At 52.9% G+C, this 24838-nt stretch overlaps 1 protein-coding gene and 1 pseudogene across 1 annotated transcript; both read right to left on the bottom strand.

The window, feature by feature from the left end:
- Positions 1-1180: 1180 nt before the first annotated feature.
- LOC129020636 (high mobility group protein B2-like) lies at positions 1181-1872 on the bottom strand (annotated as a pseudogene).
- Positions 1873-5616: 3744 nt separating this feature from the next.
- Positions 5617-6555, bottom strand: LOC129020008 (small ribosomal subunit protein uS5-like). Its single transcript, XM_054463742.2, has one exon. It carries the CDS (start codon positions 6534-6536, stop codon positions 5661-5663), a length of 876 nt encoding a protein of 291 aa, XP_054319717.2. The 5' UTR covers positions 6537-6555; the 3' UTR covers positions 5617-5660.
- Between the last annotated feature and the right edge of the window lie 18283 nt (positions 6556-24838).

Here is a 24838-nt window from a genome sequence, read left to right as displayed (position 1 = left end):
CTGCCTCAGCCTCCCGAGTAGCTGAGATTACAGTCGTGCGCCACCACGCCCGGCTAATTTTTGTATTTTTAGTAGAGATTACAGGTGCATGTCTGTAATCCCAGCTACTCAGAAGGCTGAGGGAGGAGAATCGCTTGAACCCGAGAGGCGGAGGTTGCGGTGAGCCGAGATCGTGCCATTGCACTCCAGCCTGGGCAACAAGAGCGAAACTCCGTCTCAAAAAAAAAAAAAAAAAAAAAGATCTCTCCCAGAAAACTGAAGATGAAGGAACACTCCCCAACTCAAACTTATTTTGATATCTCTTTTCTGTACTGATTGCTGGCTCACACCCCAACTTCTTGGAATCTGGAGATAATGCTGGATAATTGGCATCGGTAGGTCCCACGCCCCTTCAGAGAAATGCAGGACACATGGAAGTGACTCAGGAAATATTTGGTGACCATTACAGAAAGAATCCTTGAAGATGGATTCTCCGCTCAAAGACCACCTCCTCCAAGAACCCCTCCTAGTCATTCTATCAAGTGCCTGGACGGAGATGTGCTGTGAGTGTGAACTACACACGGAATTTCTTTTTTTGTTGTTTTGATATACATAATTTTATTACAAAATGTTAAAAAAAAAAAGCAACATCTTAAAAAACGCAAAATGTACTGTTGATACTAATTCCTACAAGTTTGCTGTGCTGCCATACACAATAAATTTTTTAAAAACCGTTAAATATTTAGGGACATTAGGCAGGGCGTGGTGGCTCACACCTGTAATCCCAGTATTTTGGGAGGCCGAAGCGGGCGGATCACGAGGTCAGGAGTTTGAAACCAGCCTGGCCAACATGGTGAAACCTCATCTCTACTAAAAATACAAAAATTAGCTCGGCGTGGTGGCATGTGCCTGTAATCCCAGCTACTCAGGAGGCTGAGGCAGGAGAACTGCTTGAACCAGGACCCAGGAGGCGGAGGTTGCGGTGAGCCGAGATCATGCCATTGCACTCCAGCCTGGGCAACAAGAGCGAAACTCTGTCTCAAAAAAAAAAAAGAAAAGAAAAGTATTTTCTGTACAGAGAATCTTATGAGCTATACGAAAATCTGTACAGTTTTATACTGAAGCTAATACTGAGCTGCACTTGAATTCACATTCTTAGCAAAACAAGCACACTGCATAGGCATCATTAAAGGATAGCCATTTATTCTTCATCTTCACCCTCTTCCTCCTCCTCTTCATCTTCTTTCTCCTCCTCCTCCTCCTCCTCCTCCTCATCTTCTGGTTTGTTCTTCTTTGAGCCCTTCTTTCCTGCTTCACTTTTGCCCTTGGCACGATATGGAGCAATACCCTTTTCATATCTCTCCTCTAGCTTAACTGCTTTCTGTTCATATGGTTGTTTATCTTTGGCCGACTGCCCAGACCACATTTCACCCAGTTTCTTTGCAGTTTCCACGACAAATAGGCCTGGGTGTCCACTTTTGATCTTTGGGCGATGTTCAGAGCAAAACAGGAAGAAGGCAGATGGTGGCCTTTTAGGAGCATTGTGATCCTTTCTCTTTCCTTTCTTATCCTTTCTTACATTTCGGGGGAATGTAATTTTTAATCTCCCTGTCATAGCGAGCTTTGTCACTTTTTGCCTTCTCTTCAAACTTCAACTTCTCCTTTGCAGACGTGGTTTTCCATCTCTCCAAACACTTCTTGGAGAATTCCACGAAATTGACGGAAGAGTCCAGGTGTTTCTTCTTCTGCTCTTCCTGGCAGGTCTGCACGAAGAGGGCGTACGAGGACATTTTGCCCCTTGGTTTGTTGGGGTCTCCTTTACCCATGGTGACAGAACAGCGTCCACCTGGTGCGAGCTTTTCCTCAGAGTCCTGCAGAGCAGCCGGACCAACAGAGACGCTTCCCTCCACACTGACTCTCTTTTTTTTTTTTTGAGACGGAGTCTCACTCTGTTGCCCAGGCTGGAGTGCAATGGCATGATCTTGGCTCACTGCAACCTCTGCTTCCCAGATTCAAGCAATTCTCCTGTCTCAGCCTCTGGAGTAGCTGGGACTACAGGCAAACACCACCATGCCTGGATAATTTTTGTATTTTCAATAGAGACAGGGTTTCACCATATTGTTCAGGCTGGTCCCGAACTCCTAACCTCAGGTGATCCACCTGCCTCGGCCTCCCAAAGTTCTGCGATTACAGGCATGAGGCACCATGCCTGGCCTACACACTGAATTTCCAAAGTTAGGAAAGAAAAAAATGGGCCTGCCAGGCACAGTAGTTCACACCTGTAATCCCAGCACTTTGGGAGGCCCAGGCAGATGGATCACCCGAGGTCAGGAGTTTCACACCAGTCTGGCCAACGTGGTAAAACCGTCTCTACTAAAAATACAAAAATTAGCTGGGCGTGGTGGCAGGCGCCTGTAATCTCAGCTACTTGGGAGGCTGAGGCAGGAGAATCACTGGAATCTGGGAGGCGGAGGTAGCAGGGAGCTGAGATCTTGCCATTGCACTCCAGCCTGGACAACAACAACGAGACTCCGTCTCGAAAGAAAAAAAAATGGGCCTGGTATGGCGGCACTTGCCTGTAATCCCAGCACTTTGGGGGGCTAAGGCAGGCGATCACCTGAGGTCAAGAGTTCAAGACCAGCCTGGGCAACATGGTAAAATCCCTGTCTCTACTAAAAATACAAAAACTAGCCAGGCGTCGTGGCGCCCACCTGTAATCCCAGCTACTCGGGAGGCTGAGGTAAGAGAATCGCTTGAACCTGGGAGGCAGAGGTTGCAGTGAGCCAAGATCGTGCCACTGCACTCCAGCCTGGGCGACACAGCGAGACTCTGTCTCAAAAAAAAAAAAAAAAAAGGCACAAATAAAATACCTCACTGGCCAGACACGGTGGCTCACGCCTGTAATCCCAGCACTTTAGGAGGCCGAGGTGGGCTGATCACGAGGTCAGGAGTTCGAGACCATCCTGGCCAACGTGATGAAACCTGGTCTCTACTAAAAATACAAAAATTAGCCGGGCATTGTGGCGGGCACCTGTAATCCCAGCTACTCAGGAGGCTGAGGCAGGAGAATCGCCTGAACCTGGGAGGCAGAGGTTGCCGTGAGCTGAGATTGCGCCACTGACTCCAGCCTGGGCGAGAGTGAGATTCCGTCTCAAAAATAAATAAAAATGCAGTTTGGGAGGCCAAGGCTGGCGGATCACGAGGTTAGGAGATTGAGACCATCCTGGCTAACACAGTGAAACCCCGTCTCTACTAAAAATACAAAAAAAAAAAAAATTAGCTGGGTGTGGTGGCGGGCGCCTGTAGTCCCAGCTACTTGGGAGGCTGAGGCAGGAGAAAGGTGTGAACCCAGGAGGCGGAACTTGCAGTGAACCAAGATCACGCCACTGCACTCCAGCCTGGGTGACAGAGCGAGACTCCGTCTCAAAAAAATAAATAAATAAAAATAAAATAAAATATCTCATTAATAATTTTAATAATGAGTGCATGTTGAAATGATGTAATTTTGGATATGTTAGGCTAAAGTAAATGTATTATTAAAATTAACCACTTCAGGGCCACACACAGTGGCTCACGCCTGTAGTCCCAGAACTTTGGGAGGATCTCTTGAGCCTAGGAGTTTGAGGCCAGCCTGGGCAACATAGCAAGACCTTGTCTCAAAAAAAATAAATACATAAATAACAGGCCAGGTGCAGTGGCTCACGCCTGTAATCCCAGCACTTTGGGAGGCCGAGGCGGGCGGATCACGAGGTCATGAGATCAAGACCATCCTGGCCAACGTGGCGAAACCCCGCTCTACTAAAAATACAAAAATTGGGCGTGGTGGCGCACCCTTCTAATCCCAGGTACTTGGGAGGCTGAGGCAGGAGAATCACTTGAACCCGGGAGACAGAGGTTGCAGTGAGTGGAGATCACGCCACTGCACTCCAACCTGGTGACAGAGCAAGACTCTGTCTCAAAAAAATAAAAATAGATAAAATATATAAATAACAAAAAAAAATGGACCATAACAAGTATTGGTGAGGATGTGGAGAAACCAGAATTCTCATAAGTGGGGCAACCCCTTTGGAAAAGAGTCAAAATTTTAAACGTAGAGTTGCTATATGTCCTGGCAATTCCACCCCAAGATATATGTCCAAGAGAACTAGAAACCTGTTCACACAAACACGCATGAATTTTCGAAACGGCGTTATTCACAAGAGTCAAAAAGTGAAACTAGGGCCAGGCACGGTGGTTCATGCCTGTAATCCCATCACTTTGGGAGGCCGAGGTGGGCGGATCCCTTGAGGCCAAGAGTTCCAGACCAGCCTGGGCAACATGGTGAAAGCCTGTCTCTACTTAAAAAATACAAAAATTAGCCAGGCATAGTGGTGCACGCCTGTAATCCCAGCTACTTGGAAGGCTGAGGCAGGAGAATTGCTTGAACCCAGGAAGTAGAGGTTGCAGTGAGCTGAGATTGTGCCTCTGCACTCCAGCCTGGGTGACAGAGTGAGACTCCATCTCAAAAAAAAAAAAAAAAGGCTGGGTGCGGTGGCTCACGCCTGTAATCCCAGCACTTTGGGAGGCCGAGGCGGGCAGATCACGAGGTCAGGAGATCGAGACCATCCTGGCTAACACGGTGAAACCCCATCTCTACTAAAAATACAAAAAATTAGCTGGGCGTGGTGGCAGGCGCCTGTAGTCCCAGCTACTCGGGAGGCTGAGGCAGGAGAATGGCGTGAACCCGGGAGGCGGAGCTTGCAGTGAGCCGAGATCGCGCCACTGCACTCCAGCCTGGGCGACAGAGAGAGACTCCGTCTCAAAAAAAAAAAAAAAAAAAAAAGAAAATAGACCAGGAGCAGTGGCCCACGCTTGTAGTCCCAGCTACTCAGGAGGCTGAGGCAGGAGGATCAATAGAGGCTGGGAGTTTGAGGCTGCAGTGAGCTGGGATTATGTCACTACACTCCAGTCTGGGCAACAGAGCAAGACCCTGTCTCTATTGAAAAGAAAAAAATAAGGCCGGGCGCAGTGGCTCACGCCTGTAATCCCAACACTTTGGGAGGCTGAGGCGGGAGGATTGCTTGAGTTCAGGAGTCCAAGACCAGCCTGGGCAACATGGTGAAAACCTATCTCTACAAAAGGTACAAAAACTAGGGGCCAGGCATGGTAGCTCACAGCCTGTCATCCCAGCAGTTTGGGAGGCCGAGGCAGGTGGATCACCTGAGGTCAGGACTTGGAGACCAGCCTGGCCAACACGGTGAAACCCCGTCTCTACTAAAAATACAAAATTATCCGGGCGTGGTGGCTGGCGCCTGTAATCCCAGCTACTCGGGAGGCTGAGGCAGGAGAATGGCCTGAATCTAGGAGGCGGAGGTTGCAGTGAGCCGAGATCGCGCCATTGCCCTCCAGCCTGGGCAACAGAGTGAGACTCTGTCTCAAAAACAAAAACAAAACAAAACAAAAAAAAACAAAAAATAAAAACTCACCAGTCATGGTGGCGGGCGCCTGTGGTCCCAGCTACTTGGGAGGCTGAGGTGGGAGGATCACCTGAGCCCGGGAAGTGGAGGTTGCAGTGAGCCATGATCACGCCACTGCACTCCAGCCTGGCAACAGAGCCAGATCCTGTCTCAAAAAAAAAAAATTTTATTTTTATTTTTATTTTTTCACACTTAATTCACTTTATTTTTTCTTGTATAAAAATCCTATGTTGTAGCCACAGCTGGAGCCTGAGTCCGCTGCACAGAGACTCTGGTGTGGGTCTTGACGAGGTGGTCAGTGAATTCCTGATAGGGAGACTTGGTAAATACAGTCTCCTTCCAGAGGTCAGGGGTCAGGTAGCTGTAGGTCTTAGAAATGGCATCAAAGGTGGCCTTGGCGAAGTTACCCAGGGTGGCAGTGCAGCCCCGGGCTGAGGTGTAGCAGTCGTCGATACCAGCCATCATGAGCAGCTTCTTAGGCACAGGTGCGGAGACGATGCCAGTGCCCCTGGGTGCAGGGATGAGGCGAATCAGCACAGAGCCGCAGCGGCCTGTCACCTTGCAAGGGACGGTGTGGGGCTTGCCGATCTTGTTCCCCCAGTAGCCTCTGCGCACGGGGACAATGGAGAGCTTGGCCAGGATGATGGCCCCACGGATGGCGGTGGCCACCTCCTTGGAGCACTTAACACCCAGACCGACGTGGCCATTGTAGTCCCCGATAGCAACAAACGCCTTGAACCTGGTGCGCTGGCCGGCATGGGTCTGCTTCTGCACCGGCATAATCTTCAAAACCTCATCCTTGAGAGAGGCCCCCAGGAAGAAGTCAATGATCTCTGATTCCTTAATGGGCAGGGAGAAGAGATAGATCTCCTCCAGAGACTTGATCTTCATGTCCTTGACCAAGCGGCCCAACTTGGTGACGGGCATCCACTCCTTATCCTCGGCCTTGCCTCCGCGAGCTCCGCGGCCTCGGCCCCGTCCCCGGCCGCGACCCCGGCCCCGGATGCCCCTGCCGAAACCTCCGCGGAAGCCACCGCGGTTCCCCATCCCAGGGCCACCAGGGCCTCCGGGCCCCCCCGCTGCACCGGCGTCATCCGCCATTTGGTGTTTTTTCGGAAAAGAAGAAAATTTTTTTTTTAAAAGAACTATTCTAACATCCTCCCTCACAGGTGAGCCCACTGCAGCTGGCAGAGAGCAAGCTCCCTGCCCAGGTCTACACTCCAGGTTCCCGGTGGCTCTGGGACTCCCACCTGGAGAGCCCTGGAGCCCCCAGGAGTCTCATTCAGGATGCCGGCTCCATTTGCTTCAGGGTGATGGGGCTTTGGGCATCGGAGCAGGCATCCAACCCAGGCCAGGCTGGGCCAGCACGGAACCGGATCATATGGGGGAACCAGATCAAAGGGTCCTTCCTGGCACTGTGGGGCCCGAGTCCCCCAGCGGCTATTCTAAGGGTCTCCTGCAGGGCCCTTTTCTCTGGCCCAGCCCTTTGTCCCACAGAAATCTTCAGCTGGGAGGTCCTGGCCTCTAACTTCCCATTTCTCTGGATGGAGGATTAACAATGACCCTGTCATCAAAGATAAGACACGGTTGGGAATGAGATGCACTATTGTATGAATCCCCACCGAACTCATAGATATATACATATTTTTATTTATGTATTTATTTTAGATGTAGTCTTCCTCTATCGTCCAGGCTGGAGTGCAGTGGCATAATCTCAGCTCACTGCAACCTCCGCCTCCTGGGTTCAAGCGATTCTCCTGCCTCAGCTTCCCGAGTAACTGGGATTATAAGCGTGCGCCACCACGCCTGGCTAGTTTTTTTGTATTTTTAGTAGAGACGGGATTTCACCATATTGGCCAGGTTGGTCTTGAAGTCCTGACCTTATGATCCGCCCGCCTCGGCCTCCCGAAGTGCTGGGATTACAGGCGTGAGCCACCGTGCCTGGCCTATGTTTTTCTTTTTTTGAGACAGAGTCTTGCTCTGTCGCCCAGGCTGGAGTGCAGTGACGCAATCTTGGTTCACTGCAAACTCTGCCTCCTGGGTTCAAGCCATTCTCCTGTCTCAGCCTCCTGAGTAGCTGGGATTACAGGTGCCCACCACCATGCCCAGCTAATTTTTGTATTTTTAGTAAGGACGGAGTTTCACCATGTTGCCCAGGCTGGTCTCGAACTTCTGACATCAAGTGATCCGCCTACCTCGGCCTCCCAAAGAGCTGGGATTACAGGCATGAGCCACTAAGACTGGCCTTAAATTCGTAAATTTGATGACACTCTGGATATAAAGAGGCAGAGTGAGCTGGGTGCGGTAGCTCACGCCTGTAATCCCAGCACTTTGGGAGGCTGAGGCGGGCAGATCACGAGGTCAGGAGACTGAGACCATCCTGGCTAACATGGTGAAACCCCGCCTCTACTAAAAAATGCAAAATTTAGCCGGGCGTGGTGGCAGGCGCCTGTAGTCCCAGCTACTCGGGAGGCTGAGGCAGGAGAATGGTATAAACCTGGGAGGCAGAGCTTGCAGTGAGCTGAGATCGCGCCACTGCACTCCAGCCTGGGCGACAGAGCGAGACTCCACCTCGAAAAAATAAAAATAAAAATAAATAAAGTGAAAAAGAGGCAGAGTGACCTCGGATGGGTAAACTGTGAAAAATGGTAATGCTATGGTAATAGGAAAAAGTGATGCTTATGACTATTTATGGTAGTCCTGGGGAAAATGCTTTCTCTGCATTCTCTCATCCTCACCAAACTGCAGGTTCTGTTAAGGGAACTGGCTTATGGGTGGGGGCCCCGAGTTATAACAGAGAGCCCCAGGTTACAAGTGTGGGCTTAAGTTACAGGTGAGGGCCTCAATTATAGGTTGGGGAGGCCCAGGTTCCAGGCGGGGTGTAGGTTTACAGGTGCGGAACTGGGGTTTCAGGTGAAGGCCGGGGTTACAGTGAGTGCCACAGGTTACAGTTGCAGGGGCCCAGGTTCTAGGTAAGGGCCTGGGTTACAGATGGGAGACGCCCAGGCTCCAGGTGGGGGCTGCAGGTTACAGATGAGGGCCTCAGGTTCCTGGTAGGAACCCAAGGTTACAGTTGCAGGGGCCAAGGTTCTAGGTGAAGGCCTGGGTTACAGATGGGAGAGACCCAGGTACTAGGTGGGGGTCCCTGGTTACAAGTGGAGGGGCCTAGGTTTCAGGTCGGGGCCTGGGTTCTAGGTGGGGAACTGGGTTTTCTTTCTTTTTTTTTTTTTTTTGAGATGGTATCTTGCTTTGTTGCCCAGGCTGGAGTGCAGTGGCGCAATCTCGGTTCACTGCAAGCTCCACCTCCCGGATTCATGCCATTCTCCTGCCTCAGCCTCCCGAGTAGCTGGGACTACAGGTGCCCGCCACCACGCCTGGCTAATTTTTTGTATTTTTAGTAGAGATGGGGTTTCACGGTGTTAGCCAGGATGGTCTTGATCTCCTGACCTCGTGATCTGCCCGCCTCGGCCTCCCAAAGTGCTGGGATTACAGGCGTAAGCCACCGCGCCCGGCCCGCAACTGGGTTTTCAGGTGAAGGCCAGAGTTCCAAAGAGGGGGCACAAGTTCCTGGTGGAGGTCCCAGGCCCCAGGTGGGGGCTGGGTTCCAGGTTCAGAGGTCCCAGGTTCTAGGTGAGGGCCTGGGTTACAGATGGGAGAGGCCCAGGTCCCAGGTGGGGGCTGAGTTTCAGGTTCAGAGGTCCCAAGTTATAGGTGGGGGCTTCTGCCAGCCCCGCCCAGGGCTCAGGCCTCCTCTCCATCTCTTCCTCCAGGCTGTCACCTGTCATCTCTTCTACCCACCCATGACTCCCCCCAAACACATAGATCCTCCCCTGCAGCCTGCAGGGCAGGAGCTCTCCCACCATTTCTTCCCCTAGACCCCCTCGCTGGCCCCACGTTTCCCCCGGCTCCGATGCCCAGGCCCCCGTTCACCCCCACCCTGCGGAGAAATGCCCGCGAGTCCTCTCTCTGGCCGCAGACCCCAGTGTCCCTCCTCCACTAGTGGTCTAAAAGTCGGGGCCTTGATCGCAACCGCCCCGCTTCACGGACCTAGCTCAGCCCCCCACGCAATGGAGTGGGGTCGAGCCTCGCACCCACTGGCCCCGCAGCAGCCAGAGGGGTCTTTCCTAGACCCCGGCCAGGAATCCGGTCGCGGATAGAAAAGGGGCCGGGGTGTGTGTGGACCGCTGTGGCCGCCAGGGGGCGGGCGCGGGCTGCGGCGGAGAGGCCCGCGTCCGGCTTGAGTGCGCGTGCGCGAGGCTGCCCGCAGGGCCGAGCCCCCTCGCGCTGGACCCCGCCCCGCGGTGAGATCCTCCGGGTCCGGAGGCCCCTTCAGGAGCGCAGGGCAAGAGGCAGGAGGAGGGGACGTATAGGATCCGCTGCAAATAATCCGACAGCCGTCCACGCCACATTCGGCTAAAAAAAAAAAAAAATGAAAAATAGGCCGGGCACGGTGGTTCGCGCCTGTAATCGCAGCACTTTGGGAGGCCGAGGCGGGCGGATCACCTGAGGTCAGGAGTTCGGGACTGGCCTGGCCAACATGGCGAAACCCCATCTCTACTAAAAATACAAAAATTAGCCGGGCGTGGGGGCGGGCGCTTGTAATCCCAGCTACTCGGGAGGCTGAGGCGGGAGAATTGCTTGAACCTGGAAGGCGGTGGTTGCAGTGAGCCGAGATCATGCCACTGCACTCCAGCCTGAGCAATAGAGCAAGACTCCATCTCAAAAAAAAAAAAAAAAGTAAAAAATAATAGGCCGGGCGCGGTGGCTCACGTCTGTAATCACAGCACTTTGGGAGGCCAAGGCAGGCAGATCACGGGGTCAGGAGATCGAGACCATCCTGGCTAACACGGTGAAACCCCGTCTCTACTAAAAATACAAACAATTAGCCGGGCATGGTGGCGGGCGCCTGTAGTCCCAGCTACTCGGGAGGCTGAGGCAGGAGAATCTCTTGAACCCGGGAGGTAGAGGTTGCAGTGAGCCGAGATCGCACCACTGCTCTCCAGCTTGGGGACAGAGCGAGACTCCCAAAGTGCTGGGAATACAGGCGTGAGGCACTGTGCCCTGCCACGAAACATATTTTAGAATTCTGATAAAATATATGTAACATGACATTTATTCCCTTTTTTTTTTTTGAAACGGAGTCTTGCTCTGTTGCCCAGGCTAGAGAGCAGTGGCGCAATCTCGGCTCACTGCAACCTCTGTCTCCCGGTTCAAGGGATTCTCCTGCCTCAGCCTCCCGAGTAGCTGGGACTACAGGCACGCGCCACCACGCCTGGCTAATTTTTATATTTTTATTAGAGACGTGTTTTCACCATATTGGCCAGGCTAGTCTTGAACTCCTGATCTTGTGATCCACCTGCTTCGGCCTCCCAAAGTGCTGGGATTACAGGCGTGAGCCACTGTGCTGGGCCGTTTTTTTTTTTTTTTTTTTTTTTTTTTTGAGACAGGATCTTGCTCTCTCACCCAAGCTGGATTACAGGTGGGGGGCTGGGGTTTCAGGTGGAGGCCAGGTTTACATGTGAGTGCCACAGTTTCCACAGAGCCCCAGGTTCCAGGTGAGGGCCTGGGTTACAGATCACAGAGGCCCAGGTTCTAGGTGGGGGCCCCAGGTTCCAGGTGAGGGCCTGGGTTACAGGTTGGGGAGGCCCAGGTTCCAGGTGGGGTCCTGGGTTCCAGGTGGGGGACTGGGTTCCAGGTGTGGGACTGGGGTTTCAGGTGAAGGCTGGGGTTACGGGTAAGTTCTACAAGTTCCAGGTGGAGGGACTGACAGTGTAGGTGAGGGCCTGGGTTACAGACGGGAGAGGCCCAGGTTCCAGGTGCAGTGGTGTAATCATTAGCAGCCTCAGACTCCATGGCTCAAACAGTCCTCCCACCTCAGCCTCACAAGTAGCTGGGAGTGCAGGTGCATGCCACCAGGCCTGGTTAATTTTTTTAACATTTCTTTTGTAGAGACAGGGTCTCGCTATGTTGAACTCCTGGGCTAAGTTGATCCTTCTGAGTCAGGAGGATCAGTTGAGGACAGGAGTTTGAAACCAGCCTGGGCAACATAGTAATAACCCATCTTGACAAAAATAGCAGTTAACCATGCCTAGCTAATTTTTTTGTATTTTTTGTAGAGATAGAGTCTTGCTATGTTAGTCAGGCTGGTCTCAAAGTCCTGACCTCAAGTGATCCTCCCGCCTCGGCCTCCCAGCGTGCTGAGGTTGCAGGCATCCGTCCCCGTACCCGGCCTCCGTTTAACTTCTTGCGGAGCTACCACACTCTTTTCCCCAGCGGCTGCAGTCTGGGTATGCTTTTGACTATTCAGTTTTACGACAAGGGAATGCATCACTATTCAAAAACTTAAATTATCACAGAAAAAAAAATCAGCAAATTCTAGACTGTGGGAAACTTAACAGGAAAAACAACTGGGTTTCATACAAAAGAAAAAAACAAAACAAAAACAAACCACAGAAAGAGAGAGGGAGGGCGAGCCTACAGATTAAAAGGCACATAAGAGGCCGGTGAGGTGGCTCAGCCTGTCATCCCAGCACTGTGCGGGGCCAGGAGGGAGGATCACTTGAGGCCAGGAGTTCGAGACCAGCCTGGCCAACATGGCAAAACCCCATCTCTACTAAAAATACAAAAATTAGCCGGGCATACTGGCAGGTACCTGTAATCCCAGCTACTCGTGAGGCTGAGGCAGGAGAATCGCTTGAACCCTGGAGGCGGAGGTTGCAGTGAGCTGAGATCGCACCACTGCACTCCAGCCTGGGCGACAGAGCAAGACTCTGTCTCAAAAAATATATATAAATAAATAAAAATAAATAAAAAGCACGCAAGAGGTTTATAAACTGTTCACTAATTGCAGGCTTTATTCAGATCCATAACCCAGAAACTATTTTTAAAAATTAGACAATTTGGGCCGGGCACAGTAGCTTACACCTGTAATCCCAGCACGCTGGGAGGCTAAGGCGGGTGGATCACTGGATCCCAGGAGTTTGAGACCAGCATGGGGAACATGGCAAAACCTTGTCTCTACTAAAAATACAAAAAAATTAGCCAGACGTGTCCAGGCTCGGTGGCTCACGCCTGTAATCCCAGCACTTTGGGAGGCCAAGGCGGGTAGATCATGAGGTCAGGAGATCGAGACCATCCTGGCTAACACAGTGAAACCCCGTCTCTACTAAAAATACAAAAAATTAGCCTCGCAGTGGCGTGCGCCCGTAGTCCCAGCTACTCAGGAGGCTGAAGCAGGAGAATTGCTTGAACCGGGCAGGCAGAGCTTGCAGTGAGCCGAGATTGCACCACTGCACTTCAGCCTGGGTGACAGAGCAAGACTCTGTCTCAAAAAAAAAAAAAGCATAAGAGAAGCGTTTGCTACTATGAAATTTGTACATAGGCTTTTCCGTGAGTGTTGATCCTCCCATGGGTACTTGGGTATTACCTGGGATGGAATGACTCGGTTATATCCTGCATCAGTTGTGTGTGGTGGTCTGGACCGTGGAACCCTGGGCCTGTGGTCATTTTCTTCCAACTCTAATAATGTCCTTTTTTTTGACGTATAGTCTCACTCTATCTTTAACTCACTGGGTTAAAGTGCAGTGGAGCTATCTTGGCTCACTGCAACCTCCGTCTCCCCAGTTCAAGTGATTCTCCTGCTTCAGCCTCCCAATTAGCTGGGATGACAGGCACCCACCACCACACCTGGCTTATTTTATTTTATTTTATTTTTTGTATTTTTAGTAGAGACGGGGTTTCTGCATGTTGGCCAGGCTGGTCTCGAACTCCTGACCTCAAGTGATCCACCTGCTTCGGCCTCTCAAAATGCTGGGATTACAGGCTTGAGCCATCATGCCCACCCTTTTTAATTTTTATTATTTATTTATTTATTTATTTGAGATGGGATTTTTGCTCTTGTTGCCCAGGCTGGAGTGCAATGGCGCGACCTCGGCTCACTGCAACCTCCACCTCCTGGGTTCAAGCAATTCTCCTGCCTCAGCCTCCTGAATAGCTGGGATTACAGGCATGTGCCCCCATGCCTGGCTAATTTTATATTTTTTGTACAGATGGGGTTTCTCCATGTTGGTCGGGCTGGTCTCCAACTCCCGACCTCAGGTGATCCGCCCGCCTCAGCCTCCCAAAGTGCTGGGATTATAAGCATGAGCCATTGCGTCTGGCTTTATTTTTTTATTTTCATTTTTTCTTTTGAGATGGAGTCTCGCTCTGTCACCCAGGCTGGAGTGCTATGGTGCAACCCCGGCTCACTGCAACCTCGCCTCCCGGGTTCAAGCGATTCTCTTGCTTCAGCCTCCTGAGTAGCTGGGATTACAGGCACTTGCCACTGCGCTCAGCTAATTTTTGTATTTTTAGTAGAGACGGGGTTTCGCCATGTTGGTCAGGCTGGTCTCGAGCTCCTGACCTCATGATCTGCCCGCCTTGGCCTCCCAAAGTGCTGGGATTACAGGCATGAGCCACCGCACCTGGCCCAATTTTTTTTTTCAGACAGGGTCTCACTCTGTCCCCCAGGCTGAAGTGCAGTGGCATGATTACCACTCACTGCAGCCTCCACCTCCCTGGGCTCAGGTGATCCTCTGACTTCAGCCTCTCACACCCAGCAAATTTTTAAATATTTTTTTGTAGGCCAGGCTAATCTTGAACTCTTGGGCTCTAGTGATCCTCCTGCCTCAGCTTCCCAAAGTGCTGCAAACACAGGTGTGGGCCACCATCCCCAGCCCCACTGTCCTTTAATCTTCCCTCATCAGGGCTGGTTCCCTCCTGCCACCTCAAAGGCTCCTCCCCATGGACCCACATAACTGTCTCCTTCAAGAATCACTTGAAGTTGCGGGGCGCGGTGGCTCATGCCTGTTAATCCCAGCACTTTGGGAGGCCAAGGCAGGCGGATCACCTGAGGTCAGGAGTTGGAGACCAGCCTGGCCAACGTGGAGAAACTCCATCACTACTAAAAATACAAAATCAGCTGTGCATGGTGGCGGCCGCCTGTAATCCCAGCTACTCAGGAGGCTGAGGCAGGAGAATCACTTGAACTCAGGAGGTGGAGGTTGCAGTGAGCCCAGATTGCGCCATTGCACTCCAGCCTGGGCGACAAGAGCGAAACTCCGTCTCAAAAAAATAAAATAACCGCCTCGTTCACTCATTCGGGTCATAGTTTAATGGTCACCTCCTCCGAACAGCCTTTGCTGGCCCCCTGTCTGGGTCCCCCACATCCCCACACCCTGCCCCCATCAACCCTGTCTGCAGGCCTCTGCTGACTCACCCGACTTGAGAGGTGCTTAGAAGGTTCTGCTGTGGTTCTCACACACAGGAAGGTGTGACTGCCTGCTCCCACCGGTGCCTGGAGGAAGAGGGAGGAGACCTCCCAGCCCAGACGACCTGAAGGCTGATAGTAACAATGGCTGACATAGACTGACCTAAAGTTTCTCGTCCAGGGCTAAAGTTCCTCCATGCCATCCACCACCACTTTACCAATGAGACCCCAGTGGCTCTGAGATGTCCCTGAATCCTTGCCCAGGGACAAAGAACCACATAGAGCAGGGGTCAGCCCACCTATTCTGTTAAGGGCCAGGGAGCAAATACTTTCTGCTTTGGAGGCCAGCCAGTGCAAGCAGCCACTGGCTGGGCATGGGGGCTCACCCAGTAATCCCAAGGTTTTGGGAGGCTGAGGGGGGAAGATCACTTGAGGCCAGGAGTTTAAGACCAGGCTGAGCAACATAGTGAGATCCCCATCTCTACTAAAAAAAAAACCTTAAAACTATTACCTGGGCATGGTGGCTTGTGCCTGTAATCCCAGTTACTCAGGAGGCTGCGGTGGGAGGATCCCTTGATCCTGGGAGGCAGAGACTGCAGTGAGCCGTGTTTGCGCCACTGCCCTCCAGCCTGCCTGGCAAAGTGAAACCCTGTCTCAAAAAGAAAAAGAAAAAAAGAGGCTGGGCGTGGTGGCTCATGCCTATAATCCCTGCACTTTGGGAGGCTGAGGCGGGCAGATCACTTGAGGTCAGGAGTTTGAGACCAGCCTGACCAACATGACAAACCTCGTCTCTACTAAAAATACAAAATTAGCCGGGTGTGGTGGTGCGCACCTGTAATCTCAACTACTCTGGAGGCTGAGGCAGGAGAATCGCTTGAACTTGGGAAGCGAAGGTTGCAGTGAGCTAAGATCATGCCACTGCACTCCAGCCTGGGCGACAGAGTGAGACTCCATTTCAAAACAAACAAACAAATAAACAAACAAATGAAAATACAAAAAAGTAGCCGGATATGGTGGCAGGTGCCTGTAATCCCAGCTACTCGGGAAGCTGAGGCTGGAGAATTGCTTGAACCCGGGAGGCGGAGGTTGCAGTGAGCCGAGATCGCGCCACTGCACCCCAGCCTGTGCGACAGAGCAAGACTGTGTCTCAAAAAAAACAAAAACAAAAACAAAACAACCCACATGTATTCACTGAGCAGCACTGGATCCCACTCATTCATCCTCTGATGTCTACTGGTGCTGCCTCCATGCCAGCCCTTCCATGGGATGGGTGGCCTGCTTAGCACAGCTGGGCCTTCTTTGCCCACTACTATCCCACTCCTGCCAATCATGCCTCTGTCCGTAGAAGTGTTTTTTTTTGTTTTTGTTTTTTGTTATTATTATTTTTCCTTTTTATTTGAGACAGAGTCTAGCTCTGTCGTCCAGGCTGGAGTGCAGTGGCGCCATCTCGGCTCCCTGCAAGCTCCGCCTCCCAGGTTCACGCCATTCTCCTGCCTCAGCCTCCCGAGTAGCTGGGACTACAGGCGCCCGCCACCACGCCCAGCTAATTTTTTGTATTTTTTGGTAGAGACGGGGTTTCACCGTGTTAGCCAGGATGGTCTCGATCTCCTGACCTTGTGATCCACCAGCCTCAGCCACCCAAAGTGCTGGGATTACAGGCATGAGCGACCGTGCCCGGCCTGTTTTTTTTTTTGAGAAGGAGAGTCTCACTGTGTTGCCCAGGCTGGAGTGCAGTGGCGCAATCTCAGCTCACTGCAACCTCTGCCTCCCAGGATCAAGCAATTCTCTGCCTCAGCCTCCCGAGTAGCTCGGATTACGGGCATCCGCCACCATGCCCAGCTAATTTTCGTATTTTTAGTAGAGACAGGGTTTCACCAACTTGGCCAGGCTGGTCTTGAACTCCTGACTTCGTGATCCACCTGCCTCAGCCTCCCAAAGTATCGGGATTACAGGCATGAGCCACCACACTCGGCCCTTTTTTTTTTTTTTGAGACAGAGTCTTACCCTGTCACCCAGGCCGGAGGGCAGTGGTGTAAGCTCAGCTCACTGCAACCTCCACCTCCTTGGTTCAAGAGATTCTCCCTCCTCAGCCTCTCTAGTAGCTGGGACCACAGGTGTGCGTCACCATGCCTGGCTCATGTTTTGTACTTTTTTTTTTTTTTTGAGACAGAGTCTTGCTCTGTCGCTCAGGCTGGGAGTGCAGTGGCACGATCTCGGCTCACTGCAAGCTCTGCCTCCCGGGTTCAAGTGATTCTCCTGCCTCAGCCTCCCGAGTAGCCGGAATTACAGGCTGCGACACCACGCCCAGCTAATTTTTGTATTTTTAGTAGAAACAAAGTTTCACCATGTTGTCCAGGATGGTCTCATCTCTTGACCTCGTGATCCGCCCACCTCGGCCTCCCAAAGTGCTGGGATTACAGTCGTGAGCCACCACGCCCATCCCGACCATGAGTTTTCACCCAATTGGCTCACTCCATACAACCATGTGATCCCAGCCTCGCAATCTGGGCATCCCCTTACCAGGCCACAGCCCTTGGTTCAACCAGGACACGTGACCCAGGCTGGGCGAATGAGAACCTCCCTGGCACTTTGGTGCCCCCACCTTGGGAAGAGGTGTTGACTCCTGCCAGGGCTGTTAAGATGATGAGCAGATGAGATTTGGGGCTTGTGGCATCACCTTTTCCCCACAAAGGCAAAGTCTGTTGAAGAAAAAAAAAACAAGAGAGGCCGGGCGCGGTGGCTCACGCCTGTAATCCCAGCACTTTGGGAGGTCATGGCGGGTGGATCACCTGAGGTCAGGAGTTCAAGACCAGCCTGGCCAACATGGCAAAAGCCCATCTCTACTAAAAATACAAAAATTAGCCAGACATGATGTCGCACACCTGTAATCCCAGCTACTCGGGAGGCTGAGGCAGGAGAATCGCTTGAACCTGGGAAGCAGAGGTTGCAGTGAGCTCAGGTCACGTTATTGCACTCCAGCAGAGGTGACAGAGCGAGACTCTGTCTCATAAAAATAAAAAAAGAAAGGAAAAGAAAAGAAAAAAGCCAAGAGAGGGGATGGCAACGCTAAGAGATGGAGAATTGGACACATCCTTGTGACACTCATTGAGCATCCTGGATCCAGCTGTGTCTGAAACCCGCCAGACCAGTAGGGCTCAACCAAGGGTGATTACACCCCCAGGGGACACTCAGCCATGTCTGGAGATATTTTTGGTCACCATGACCGGGTGGGGACTCTACAGACGTTGACTGGGTGGAGGCTAGGGTCATTGCTGAGCACCCTGTGTGCCCAGGACGGCCCCCACCCTAGTGAATGGTCCTTTCCAGAACATCAACAGTGCTGAGAGGGGTGGCCTTGAGTTAGATCTATCCCTAAATCTTTCAGTTCCATGAGCAAAAAATTCCTGTTTTTTAAAAAGGAGCTAGTTATAGTTTCAATTTCTGTCACTTGCAACCACATGATTCTTGTTTCTTGTTTTTTTTTTTTTTTTTTTTGAGGTGGAGTCTGGCTCTGTCGCCCAGGCTGGAGTGCAATGGCGCGATCTCGGCTCACTGCAAACTCTGCCTCCCAGATTCAATAGATTCTCCTGCCTCAGCCTCTTGAGTAGCTGGGACTATAGGCATGCGCCACCACGCCTGGCTAATTTTTGTGTTTATACTAGAGGCAGGGTTTCACCATGTTGGCCAGGCAGATCTCTAACTCCTCACCTCAAGTGATTTGCTCGCCTCGGCCTCCCAAAGTGCTGGGATTACAGGCATGCCCCACTGTGCCCGACTTGAAGGTTTTTTTTCTTTTTTTTAATATAAACTCTTCACCATACCCCAAGCCCCACTCCAAACACTTAACACATACCAGAACTTACCAAATTCTCACAAAAGCCTTCCAAAGGAGGTACCACGATTATCCTCATTTTATAGATGGGCAAACTGAAGTGTGGGAGGTCATGTGCCTTCCTGAGGTCACAGAGCCCCAGCGGGGAGTGGCAGGATTTGAACAGTGGAAGTCTTCACTACTTGCTCCCACACTTCTGTTTTGTTTTTTTGAGATGGAGTCTTGCTCTGTCACCCAAGCTGGCGTGCAGTGGTGCGACCTTGGCTCACTGCAACCTCCGCCTCCCAGGTTCAAGCAATTCTCCAGCCTCAGGCTCCCAAGTAGCTGGGATTACAGGCATCTGCCACCAAGCCCGGCTAATTTTTGTATTTTTTGTAGAGACGGGGTTTCTCCATGTTGGCCAGGCTGGTCTCGAACTCCTGACCTCAGGTGATCAGCCTGCCTCGGCTTCCCAAAGTGCTGGGATTACAGGCATGAGCCACCGGGCCCAGCCCTGCTCCCTGACTTTTGTTTCAACTCTGCCGGTCCCTCTTGCAACCCTGCGGACATGAGAAGGCCTGCAGGGAAGGGAAAACACTCTCCACCCATTGCAACCCCCCACCCCCCAGTTCTCACCTCCTAGAACCCAGATTCCCACTTGTGTCCTATAGATGCTGGCCTGGGCTGAGCACTGTGGCTCACGCCTGTCATCCCAGCACTTGGGGAGGACGAGGTGGGTGGATCACCTGAGGTCAGGAGTTCAAGACCAGCCTGGCCAACATGGCGAAACCCTGTCTCTACTAAAAATACAAAATTTAGCCAGGCGTGGTGGTAGGCGCCTGTAATCCCAGCTACTGGGGAGGCTGAGGCGAGAGAATGACTTGAACCCGGGAGGCCGAGGTTGCAGTGAGCTGAAATCCCACCACTGCACCCACGCCTGGGCAACAAGAGTGAAACTCTGTCTCAAAAAAAAAAAAAAAAATGATGCCAGGGCTGGGGCTGGGGAGTCCAAGTTTTCCCCAAGTCCCCGTGGGAAGCAGCAGAAACTGGCCCTCAGAGGAGGTGGTCAGACTCCGCAAAGTTCTCCAAATGCCCCCAGGCCCCTCCATTGCCCAGCCCCTCCCGTGCTACTGGCACCTAGAATGAGTCAGCCAGGAGTGGCCCTGGCTTCTCTGGAATTTCCCTCGGGGTCGGGCAGCGGATCCGAGGTGAAGGTCCAGGAAGTCCCCGCACAGGTGACATCAGCACTGGGCTGACCACTTCGTACACTCAGGACAGCCATGGTGGGGCCTGGAGCCCGTTCCCCCTCCTGGGACCCTTGCCCCGAACTCACGTGGCAGGGGCCCGCCCGCGAAGGGCCAAGGTGTCTGTGTCCTAGGCTGCTCCAGCATCCCGCTTCTTCGTGGCCTGGGGGCCCCCTCGGGGTGTGTCTGTTCTCTGTAGTGGCCCTGGCACCTGCAAGTGGGGCCTGGCCCTGGGTGGCACTGAGAAATTCATCTCAGATGAATACATGGCCCCAACCAGCCCTCCCCACCTTGCAGCCTCATCCAATGCCCCTGCTCTGCCCCCAGCCCTTTGCTCTGGCCCCAGCCCTGGCAGAGCAGATTAGCCCTGGCAGTATCTCCTCTGGTGCCCTACTTCTGCCCGTGTCTCCCCACCACGCCGGGGACAAAGCCACAGGACTTGGCACTTGAGGCCTCTGCCACGTCGCCCGTAGACGTGGGCCCAGGGGGTACAGAGTACCAGGTCGGGGGCATCCTGGGGGTCGTCTCCCCCTCCTCTGCATTTTCTGCAGCTCAATCCTGGCTCATGATGAGCACTTGATAGAAAGTTCAGGCCGGGTGCGGTGGCTCACGCCTGTAATCTCAGCACTTTGGGAGACCGAGGTGGGAAGATCACTTGAAGCCAGGAGTTCAAGATTAGCCTGGGTAACACAGTGAGACCCCTTCACTACAAACAAGGTTTGTTTGTTTGTTTGTTTATTTATTTATTTATTTTTGTTGAGACGGAGTCTCGCTCTTTCACCCAGACTGGAGTGCAGTGGTGCGATCCTGGCTCACCGCAACCTCTGCCTCCTGGGTTCAAACAATTCTCCTGCATCAGCCTCCCGAGTAGCTGGGATTACAGGTGCGTGCCACCATGCCCGGCTAATTTTGTATTTTTTTTTTTTTTAGTAGACAAAGGGTTTCACCACGTTGGCGAGGGTGGTCTCAAACTCCTAACCTCAGGTGACTCACCCGCCTCGGCCTCCCAAAGTGCTGGTATTACAGGCATGAGCCACCGCGCTTGGCCAACAAAATTTAAAATTTAGCCAGGCATAGTGGTGCGCCTGTCATCCCAGCTACTCTGGAGGCTGAGGAGGGAGAATTGCTCCAGGCAAGGAGTTCAAGGGTGCAGTGAGCCGAGATCGTGCCACTGCACTCCAGCCTGGGCAACAGAGCAAAACCATATCTCAAAAAAGAAAAAAAAAAAGAAGTTCAAAGTTTGGCTCCTTTTTTTTTTTTTTTGAGACGGAGTCTTGCTGTCTGTCACCCAGGCTGGAGTGCAGTGGTGCAATCTCAGCTCACTGCAACCTCCACCTTCCTGGTTCAAGCGATTCCCTTGCCTCAGCCTCCCGAGTAGCTGGGATTATAGGCGCCTGCCACCATGCCCAGCTAATTTTTTTGTATTTTCAGTAGAGACAGGGTTTCACCGTGTTGGCAGGCTGGTCTCAAACTCCTGACCTCAGGCAATCCACCCACCTTGGCCTCCCAAAGTGCTGGGATGACAGGCGTGAGCCACAGCGCCCAGCCAAGTTTGGCTCCTTTCTTCATCTTCGGGGCAGTTCAGCCTCCTCCGGCCTCAGTCTTACTACTAGATGAGCCTTCTGATCTGAAATTCAGTCCCTGTGCCTCACCCCATCCAGTACACCTCTAGCCCCACTGTGACTGTACCACTCCGTTGCTCCAGAACCCTCAATGGCTCCCTAGTGCCCCCAGAATACAGGCCATGTCTAGCTTCCAGGCCCTCCAGGGTCCCATCCCTCTTTCCCAGTCCATCTATCCTCACAACCTGGGCCCCACACACTCTCCCCTGAGTCTTTGTCCCTGCTGAGACTTTGCATGTGCAGTGCCTTCTCCCTGTTTATCCTCCCCTCACAGGGCGACAGGCAGATTGCTGATCTTCCTTCACCCAGCCTGCCCTGGGTGCCCGACCTCAGACACAGCCCTGACCCAGACTAGGCTGCTGCAGCCTGTGCCCAGCCTGGGGTGCTACGTCAGGGGTGTCACTGGGCCCCTTCAACCCAGCTGTCCTAGCGTCAGTGCGGAGGTGGGAAAGTCTGTCCCACGTGGAATCTCAAACCCGTCAGACAGGTTTGCTGTTCCCTAAAGTTGTCTTGGCACAGAGGCTGCCCCGACCTGGCCTGGCAGGATCTCACTCTGGGCCTGGCCCTGGTCGAGCAGGTAGCTGCAGGGCCCGGGAACACTCCGGCCAGCACCGGCCTGAGGACACCCTGGAGCAGGTGGCCCTGACCACAGGGAGGGTATGGTGCTGACACGTGAGGGCGGCCACGGGAGGGGGATGGTGGCGAAAGAAGGGACTGAGACAGAGATAGACAGAGATAGAGAAACAGAGACAGAGAGACACAGAGACAGAGACAAAGAGAAAGCTAGAGAAACAGAGAGACAGAGGGATACAGAGACAGAGAGATGAAGACGGAGACAGAGAGACACGGAGACAGAGACAAAGACACAGAGAGAGATAAACAGAGAGACAGAGGGACACAGAGACAGAGACAGAGAGACAGAGACAAAGAGAGAGATAGAGAAACAGAGAGACAGGCCGGGAGCGGTGGCTCACGCCTGTAATCCCAGCACTTTGGGAGGCCGAGGCGGGCAGATCACGAGGTCAGGAGATCGAGACCATCCTGGCTAACACGGTGAAACTCCATCTCTACTAAAAAATACAAAAAAAAAAAAAATTAGCCGGACGTGGTGGCAGGCGCCTGTAGTCCCAGCTACTCGGGAGGCTGAGGCAGGAGAATGGCGTGAACCCGGGAGGCGGAGCTTGCAGTGAGCCGAGATCACGCCACTGCACTCCAGCCTGGGGGACAGAGCAAGACTCCGTCTCAAAGAAAAAAAAAAGAAAGAGAAACAGAGAGACAGAGGGACACAGAGACAGAGACAGAGAAACGAAGACAGAGACAGAGAGACACAGAGACAAAGAGACAGAGAGAGATAGAGAGACAGGGACACAGAGACAGAGACAGAGAAACAGAGACAGAGACAGAGGGACACAGGGACAGAGACAAAGAGACACAGAAAGAGACAGAAATAAACTGAGACACAAAGAGACAAAGAGAGCCAGAAACAGAGAGACGAAGACAGAGAGACAGAGAGACACGGAGACAGACAGACAGAGAGACAAGGAGACAGAGACAGAGAAAGAGACAGAGAGAGACAGAGAGACAGATAGAGACAGAAACAGAGACAGACAGAGGGGTGACAGATGTAGCCTCCTGGGTCGGGCAGGCCCAGCTGCTGTGGAATCAGTTTTCCCTTCTGCACACCAGGAAGGGCCTGACTGGGAGAGAAAAGAGGAGAGAGGCAGGAGGGGAAGGGGCGGGTCCGAGGCCAGTCCGCTGGGGAAGTGGGTGGAGAAAGGAGAAGTGGTGAGGAGCCCGGCGCCCAGGAGGGCTGGCAGGGAGGAGGTGCCCCTCTGCTCGGGAACACAGGGACTTTCCAGAATGTGGAGAAACAGGAAGTGGCTCCATCCCATCCCTGCCCCCGCATCGGGCCGAGCCGGGCCAGACCCACCTGCCCACCTCACCTGCCCAGGTCTGAGGCTCTGTGCGGGAGCCGCCCGTCACCACCACGCACCTCCCCCTCCCTAGGCACCTGCCTCGCCCCCGTGGAAGGCAGAACGGGCACGGTCCCAGAGTCCTTCTTGCCGCCCAGGAGAGACACTGAGGCCGGGAGGGGAATCCAGGCTGGCATCTCCCAGATGGGGAAACTGAGGCACAGCCCAAGAAGGTCCTTACAAACAACCTTCATGTTTGTCTGAAGTTTTCTGCAATTTGAAATAATTAAGACAGTCTGGACAGAGTGGCTCATGCCTGTAATCCTAGCATTTTGGGAGGCCGAGGCAGGTGGATTGCTTGAGGCCAGGAGTTTGAGACCAGGCTGGGCGACATGGTAAGACCCCATCTCTACAGAAAAAAGAAAGAAAGAAAGAAGGAAAGAAAGAGAGAGAGAGAAAGAGAGAGAGAGAAAGGAAGGAAGGAAGGAAGGAAGGAAGGAAGGAAGGAAGGAAGGGGCCAGGTGTGATGGCTCATGTCTGTAATCCCAGCACTTTGGGAGGCCAAGGTGGGAGGACTGCTTGAGCTCAGGAGTTCAAGACTAATCTGGGTAAAATGGTGAAACCCCGTTTCTATAAAAAGTAAAAAAATTAGCCAGGCATGGTGGTGCATACCTGTAGTCCCAGCTACTTAGGAGGCTGACTGGGGATGATTGCTTGAGCGCAGCAGGCGGAGGCTGCAGTGGGCTGTGACTATACCACTGCACTCCAGCCTGGGCGACAGGGTGAGACCCAGTCTCAAACAACAACAAAGCCTGGGTGCAGTGGCTCATGCCTGTAATCCTGGCACTTTGGGAGGCTGAGGCAGGTGGATCACGAGGTCAGGAGTTCAAGACCAGCCTGGCCAGGATGGTGGAACCCCGTCTCTACTAAAAAAACAAAAAATTAGCCGGGTGTGGCGGTGGGTGCCTGTAGTCCCGGCTGCTCGGGAGGCTGAGGCAGAGAATTGCTTGAACCCGGGAGGTGGAGGTTGCAGTGAGCCAAGATCGCGCCACTGCATTCCAGCCTTCTTGTCAACGGAGCGGGACTCCATCTCAAAAACAACAAAAACAACAACAGCAACAACAACAAAAAGTACTCGTCGCGTACGTACAGTTGAATTTTAACTGGGTGTCTTGTGTTTGATCTGGCAACCCCACTTCCGCAATTCTCTCGAAGGGGCTGGGAAGACATTTAGGAGGACCCTGTATGGGATGGGGAAGAGGGAGGGTTTGGGGAGTAGAGTGTTGACGTCAAACACAGCCCCACCAGAAAACCTCCACAAATGGTACAACTCTGTCCCCCAGGAGAGCTCTCCACCCTTCACAGGGCACCCAGGACCTGGGCCTGGGCCAGAGCTGGAAGCCTGAGAGCTCTCTGCGGGGTGGGACTGCTGGAGGATGGGGCTATCCACACCTCTGACCAGTTGAGCGTCTCCCCTGGGGGGCTCCTTCCAAAGTCTGAGCCAGGAGAGCTGGTGCCGGCCAGGACCCCCAACCCATCTCTGCCCATCTGTGGTGTCAAAAATGC

Source organism: Pongo pygmaeus, chromosome 20 (genome assembly GCF_028885625.2).
Source record: "Pongo pygmaeus isolate AG05252 chromosome 20, NHGRI_mPonPyg2-v2.0_pri, whole genome shotgun sequence".
Taxonomy (NCBI): domain Eukaryota; kingdom Metazoa; phylum Chordata; class Mammalia; order Primates; family Hominidae; genus Pongo; species Pongo pygmaeus.
This window is presented reverse-complemented; position numbering and strand designations above follow the sequence as displayed.

What these genes read in the sequence shown, in the direction of transcription:
- LOC129020008 (XM_054463742.2), bottom strand. Translation starts at nt 6,536, where the DNA reads ATGGCGGATGACGCCGGTGCAGCGGGGGGGCCCGGAGGCCCTGGTGGC.